The sequence below is a fragment of the Penaeus japonicus genome, unplaced genomic scaffold (genome assembly GCF_977035675.1).
Source record: "Penaeus japonicus unplaced genomic scaffold, GWHDUDI00000001_assembly GWHDUDI00000004, whole genome shotgun sequence".
Classification (NCBI taxonomy): Eukaryota; Metazoa; Arthropoda; class Malacostraca; order Decapoda; family Penaeidae; genus Penaeus; species Penaeus japonicus.
In genome coordinates this window covers 10,369,029-10,376,528 of record NW_028234406.1, presented here as the reverse complement: position 1 = coordinate 10,376,528, position 7,500 = coordinate 10,369,029, and the positions used below count along the sequence as shown (strand labels likewise).

The 7,500-nt window shown below is 37.7% G+C and overlaps 1 protein-coding gene across 1 annotated transcript in view; it reads right to left on the bottom strand.

The window, feature by feature from the left end:
- Positions 1–1,745: 1,745 nt before the first annotated feature.
- mts (protein phosphatase 2 catalytic subunit mts) overlaps positions 1,746–7,500 on the bottom strand; it is a 14,692-nt gene continuing 8,937 nt past the window's right edge. Inside the window, exons 3-5 of the mRNA XM_043002048.2 lie at positions 4,295–4,558; positions 3,870–4,150; positions 1,746–3,733 (exon numbers count right to left, since the gene is read on the bottom strand). Coding sequence (XP_042857982.1) covers positions 3,661–3,733; positions 3,870–4,150; positions 4,295–4,558 — 618 coding nt within the window. The 3' untranslated portion in view covers positions 1,746–3,660. The remainder of the gene's footprint in view (positions 3,734–3,869; positions 4,151–4,294; positions 4,559–7,500) is intronic.

Here is a 7,500-nt window from a genome sequence, read left to right as displayed (position 1 = left end):
CATATGACAGGCTCTATCAATGCTGCAGTTCACTAAAATTTTAGTATATGATTCATATTAGCGCATAATTTTCTTTATTCTCTAGTGCAGGGGTTCCCAAACTGGGGTACATGTACCCCCAGGGGTACATTTGCACGTTTCAGGGGGTACATTTGGTCTGAAGGAAACAATTACTTGCACAATACATGGTGTTGTAATCTGCACTCAGATTGCACTTTTCTCATTTTCTTTGTGTTGATTAGCACCACCTTTATTGAAATTTCTTGGGTGTAAGGTAATACCATTTGTTTTTACTATTATAAACCTCACATGGCTTGATCTGCAGTGTAGATCTGTAGGACTACCTGTACCAATCTAGAAATGACTGGTACAGGACGTGTTTATCGACGCGTTAGGGGTACATGGGAACCTATAAAAAGCCTAAGGGGTACTGAGGAACAAAAAGTTTGGGAACCCCTGCTCTAGTGTGATTGAAGTATTGCTGTTTTATTGTCATCAACGAATAATAAACATATAAACATCTACAATGAAGATAACATGAAGAGGTAGGGAAGAGAAAGGGAACCTGTGCTTGTGACTATGAGTGCTACAGTAAAAGGCATCCATATTGGCACAGGAGCACATTTTAGACACTGGGTATGGTCTGAGTCTCCTTCCTCTTCTTGTTCTGCCTACACATCCTTCATTTGCAGTACTTTAGAGCAAGAGGTCTGTAACTTGCTGTGTGCCACCACTCTATAAAGATAGTGCTTGCTAGAGACTGTAGATGGGTGCCATTAAAGACTCTCTCTCCTACTGGTGCAAGAAGAAAGTGGTGTCATCTAGGTTTTGGACGTCAAGTTAGCTTAACATTACAGTAATTATGACTGCAATTGTCATTGTCACTCACTCCTTCATAGCACAATGATCCAAAACCCCTGAACGTCATATACATCATGACACCTGTCATCAGGCCAAAGCTCCTGCATCATATACATCACGACATCCATTGGCAATGGGTTAATCATACAATTTTTCAGTATTAGTAAATTTGCATAACAGTATGAGAAGCAAGATACAATTGTTTCACAGCAAAAATATGAATATATATCTTTGATGTCACAGGTATTCAAAGCTGATTCAAAGTTATTTTTAGGTGGAGCACTCGTCTGAAAGTGAGGATCATACTCCCATCATTAACCCATTCGAGCCAGTTGACGTGATAGCACGTATTGTGGTTTTCACGTCAGACGCCCGGGACGAGCTATGAGGGGAAGCCGCGCGCTCGGATAGAGCGAGTGGGCAGCCCAGGCTGGCGGCTTGTGTGTCCGAGAATCTCGAGGTGTTAGGCTTGTGCGTTCGAGAACCCCGGTATTGCGACCGCGCAAAGCCCTGGCGTGAATGGGTTAAGGTTTGTAAGCTAAAAGCTCAGAATTGTTAAGAATTCAGTTAAGCATAAAAAAAAAGAGAGAGAGATGTGCGAGTCATCAAAGGACTAAGGGAAAGTGACTAAAGCCACAATTTGGGCTCACAGATTTCCATGGGTTTGATTTAGTGTGTCAATTTTAAAATGTAGGTTTCTTAAGTCTCATAACATGAATTTTGCAATTATGCATTCCCATCTTATTATAATAAGACAATTTGGAAACTGCACAAAAATACATAATTTTAGAAATGAATTCCAGCACTAACTTCTACATAATTTGGGTGTTGCTAACTGAATATATTTTCTAGGACATTAGATAAAAAGGAATTCAGACAAGATATTTTGTCTCTTTGACTTTATTGATGTAGAACTAAGTATTTTGTTACAACTGTTCACATTTAACCATGCTGTTTATACAAGTTACATTCACTTGCTCAATATGATATTGAGAGAAGTCTCTCTCACGACAGGTTATAATGGTTAATGTGACTAACACAGGATGAGCAGCAATTGGAATAAAACCACAGAAAATGGGGATTCCACAAGTAATGTATTCAACACAGACAAGTGAAAAGAAATATGAAGGATCAGTATCAAAGAATCAATGTTTATGAAATACAGTAACCCTCCAAATGTTCTGGCTGCAACTATGATTCTTTCATACAATATCTTTTTAAGCAACCTACTTCATTTTAAAGAATATGGAAAGGAAGATAAGATTATGTAAGTGATGAAGCACTTGCCTTTAATTAATGGCATTGTACTAGGTACCTCAATGATACTCATATCTTGACAGTTGTGCTCATTTACCTAACCTCTCACACTCTACATGAAATAATAAACAGAAATATGATTCTCTGGTCCTAAAGAGAAGAGGTTAATACTAAATTACTCTTACTAAACTCCTGAAACGTTTGAAAATAATGACATACATGAATCATTTATGCAGTTACTTTGATATGAAGGGTAAACTGCTGAAGCCTATCATTATTTTACACATGTAACAAGTCCTGCTCAAAACTTTAAAATGTAACCTTGATGTACTGTTACACACCTTAGGCTTTGGCTACTCACTTGGTCTGCACATACAATAATAAATAAGGTTATCCAAAACCAATGTCTCCACTGACATATACAGAGCTGAAGACAATGTATACACTTTAAGGATAAATAATTCTTCATAAAAAAAAGTTGGCAGTACTAAAATGGCAAGAACAACCTAGAAATGCATAAGCTGAGTGGAGGCATAGGCTGGAAAACCTGGTCGCAAAATGCTGACCCTCAATTGCTGAAATGGTGAGTAATAGGTTCAACTGCAAATTGATAGCAACATAAGGTTTGTGTGTGAGGAGATAGGCAATTCTTCCATCATTCCCTTTAATGCACTGATTTTCACAGCTTGTTCCACCTTAATATCACTGCACATACATATATATGTATATATATAGCAGTCTATGATGTCTCATGTATTGACTTAAACTGTGCATGTGACCAAATTTCAAAATAAATCATACATGAATAATACCTTTTAAATAATAAAGACTGCAGGATAATAATAATGAAAAATAATATTCATAGCATTATTAATAGGGATCACAAATATAATGATAACAATAATTACGTAGAAGAAACTAAAAGTGGTTTATCAAATATAAAAGCTACTTCCATGTGAGTTTAGTGACTAAGTTGCTTTATTCTATTGGACTTCAAAATGAAATTGTGAAATACTGGAAATGAATGACAACCACTGCCTCACCTTGTACTAGCATTAGCAATAGATTACAGTAGCCAGTCCTTTGCCATCACAGGTGGACAGACCTTGAAACTGACACTGTGTACAGTCACCTGCACTTGACAAGAAAGTTTATATGGTAGCAACTGAGCCTGCAGTTTCATTTAATAAAAAAGTAATCACTTTTGGAGTTCCTGACCAGCTTGACTACAAATGATCATGTCTATTTCTTAAACCTTGAAATAATGTTCTGACATCACTGCTTCAATAAAATCAGAATTCTGTTTACTGTCACTTGGAATATTTCCAGAAATTGGTGCTTAACCATATGAATATTTTCATATAATGAATATTAAAAATAATCATAATAATGATAAATAATAATAATTAGGAAATGTAATAATGATAAAAAAGAAAAATTGTTTATATGTATATATACTACTAATAATATCAACACAGACTGAGCAAAGTATGACAACAGTAGCTGTGTTCTTGATAGTAGTATAAGTGATAGCATGCGTTTCTACAGGAAATAGTCTGGTGTGCGTCGTGTAACATGTGGCTCTCCTCTCCTTGGTGCAGGGTCGAACTGGAGGCTGTAAACGAGAAAAATTTAGAATTAAACTCATATCTACATATATACACATTAAAGATTCTTACAATATGAATTTGAAAATCTTTCTGGTAGAACATTAGTAAGGCATTTAACATTTCATGGTGATTTTTACTTACAATGAATACTTGAGTGAGTCATCAAGCTCCATAATGGCTGCTTGGTTGCCACACCGATAGCAATAGTTCGGCGCAGAAAAGATTGTTACAACATTGCGATCATGGCACCAGTTGTAGCCCTCCATAACCAACTGATGGGCTCGTGACACCAACGTAAGACCATTTGAGTGGTTGAATGTCTCAGATATATCCTGGCCAAAAGTGTAACCAGCTCCTCGTGGGGAAATGCCCCAGCCACCACGGTCATCGGGATCAGACCAGAGGAGATCACACATAGGACCCTGAATAAGAGGTTTGTACATTAATAGGAGAAAACATTGCACTTAATGAAATGGTTTACCTAAAGAAACATTATCTCCAAAAATGAAAATCATATTATTAATAAAAAAAAATAGACATTAACTATTCTACATAAAAACACTCACCTCATGTGGAACTTCCTGCAGCCGATCAAGAGCTCTAATGTGATCAAGTGTGTCTATGGATGGTGATAGGCCACCATGGAGGCAGAAAATTTGACTGTCGACTAATGCCGTCAAGGGTAAGTAGTCAAACAAATCCGTAAAATACTTCCATACATTAGCATTTCCATATTTGCGCAAGCATTCATCATAGAAACCATAAACTTGGGTGATCTGACGTGACTCGTGGTTGCCACGAAGAATGGTTATCCTTTCACGATATCGGACCTGAGGGAGAAAAGATAAAACCTTTAGCAAAATGGAGGCTGGGAATGCGGGTTAATAAAATAATAATACGAAGTAACACTTTAAAATTCTTCAACATCATCCACTATGAGGGAAATACTGATAAACATATAATTTCATCCAGAGCAAATGGTTTTTTAACATAAATGAGGGGTTTAAGCTAATTTTATATGTGCATGTGTGTACACAGATATAAATAATATGCCAAACACAACATTTATAGTTATCATCAGTTACTTCACCTATGAAAGAAAGATTCACCTTATAAATAAACAAAACATATTTACTTGAGGATATGTATTTGCAAAGCAACCAAATTATGCCATCTAACCATCTAAATCTGGTGGTATCTACATCACAAATATTCTTGGACTCGTGCCAATCTGTATGGGCTGCCCTGGGATGAATAGCAATGAACTCTTGACACCAGTACAAAATCAAGTGTTGACTATTTCTTTTATACAACCTACTGACAGAAAATGACACCAGTATTTAGTAGTTAAGTGCACTTCCACTCAAGCTTTTGCTATATACAGGAAGAAAAGTAGTAAGTTTCTTGCTGATCATCATCATACATTATGATAATCAAGAAGTTGCATCATACATAATGCCTTATTCCTGCATCAGGCATGCTACATCTTGCTAACTCATGTCCTACTATGCCATTTGGTATCTCATTCCAAGATGTTCCGGTACCCCATGCTTCTCCTACTTTCCCATGGATTCTAAGTTTCTTGCAAGCCATTATGGATGCAGTGTCAGTATCAGCCACCACATCCCTCCAATCATCAAGGTGCAAGATTTCAAATTACTTATGGTACTACTCTCTTTGTCAACCCCAGATAATAGGGTGGGTGAATATTGCTCTGAGAGGTTCCGCACGGCCTTGCGCCTTAGGACATTGCCCAGCAGGAGGCTATCAAGCTTGCGATATTGCTAAAGGAAGCGGAATTAGGCAATTATCCTTCCTGTATTGAATGGGTTAACCCTTAAAATGTGTAACTGAAATATATGCAATAGGACAATATCAACAAGAAGTGCAACAGATACTATTCTAACAGCTACTGGTTCATACCCTCCAAGAGTATACAATGCTGTATAACAGCAAATGGTCTGCCCCCGATACCAAACTATACACAACAATGCAGCCTTTAATTCATTGTTTTAATATTAAGGTGGTGAGGAAAGAAAAACTTTTGTTATTTACTTATTTTTTCTTCTCATGTTTTACCAAATATGAATGGAGGGGGATGGGATGATTTTGAAGACATTCATTTTTTGCACAAGGCAGGTATATCCAATTTGGAAGGTTTGTACACTTAACCCACTTGCGCGGGGTGAAGTGATATCATGTCATTGGAATATTTTGCTCACATCAGGTGATGTCCCACTATATCATGACTTCTCCCTCAAAACATATGTATTACATCATTACGTAAGTACATAATCATTTGCGAAGACGCATTTTCATCCACTTGAAAAAATAATGTAAACAAATACAAAAATCTCCTATTCATTCCAAGTGGAAAGTGCTCATAGAAGCACAGAGGAATATTTTCCTTCCAAAACTATCATTTTAGGCTACGTGCTATTTATACTTAGTATGTTGTGGTAAAATTCAGGATGAATGATGATGATGATGATAAAAAAAAAAAAGGTAAAACATGATGTTGAACTTTTTTTCTTATTATTATATATTGATGCGTTTTCAATGTAGTTCTAAGACCTATTCTCTAATAACAGGGAAGACATCAAGTATTTGCCTTAACCCAATCCCAACGGGCCCAGCAAGAACTGGCAACCCCCTACGCTGGGCCTAAGTAATATCGCCTCAGGGATGTCACACGGGTGTGTCACCCCGTCATCAGGCACAACTGTGTCACACGGGTGTGACACACCGTTGTCATTGGGTTAATTTAATTAGCATCAGTGAAATTCCTGTAGCAACAACTCCAACAACAGCTCTGAGTCCATGCTAGATTACATGTCTCAAAAATAATATGAGTTACATTCAGACAAGCTGCTGTCTGTGATTGAAGCTCAAGTGAGGGAATGGAAGGCTCCTGGTCAACCTGGGTATGTTACACAATGGATAGTGCAAGTTGTCCTGGAAGGCAAATTTGTACCCTTGGTCATTTACTTTCACTTCATCACCACTAAAGTCATGGAAAGGCTAGTCCAGGAGCCTAACTGGTAAATAACCTTCTATTCACCATTTTTTATCTGCACCATCTTAAGTATATTCTACATTGTATGTATTTTCTTCTCTTTAGGCAATACCACCTGAGATCTGTGGTCCATTCTTTGCACAAGAATATGTGGGTTAATATTTTCCTCAGCTGAATGTTTATTTTGAGTTTCAGCTCATGGTAGGCTTGGAGCTCAAGGCCTAAGCTAAGGTGCCACTATGTGACCATGTCCTCTTCCAGCCAGTGCTCCCACAGCCTGAGTTCAGGCTACATTAGTGCCTTCAATGGGTCACGGCAAGGGTGACACTCATTCTTCTATGAAAGCCACAAAAGGCTTGTTCAAAAACAACTCTATACAAGCAATTGGTATACCACCCTGTCCCTTCTTCATTCCCTGCAGTTAGCACATGAATGCAGCTAGTACTGTCTAGGTAAAGTTTATGCCAAAAGACATGTAGATAATGATCCAGAGAGATATAGATTATCACATACACACAAACAAGCATGTTCCACCTAAAGTGGTTCAACAAGAAGCCCATGCTATAAATGACTCACACCAACATAAGCTTGAGAGAAAGTATGAAGAGGATAGATTTGAGCAACAAGTTGTGTCACTCATATTCAATCCTATCAGGTGGAACACCAAGCCACAGTTCTACCTTTATAACATGGCAGTTGTAAATGTCTTGGCAATGCACAAGGCCCTTATAGGCAGCAGGACTCAGACAGCCTTCT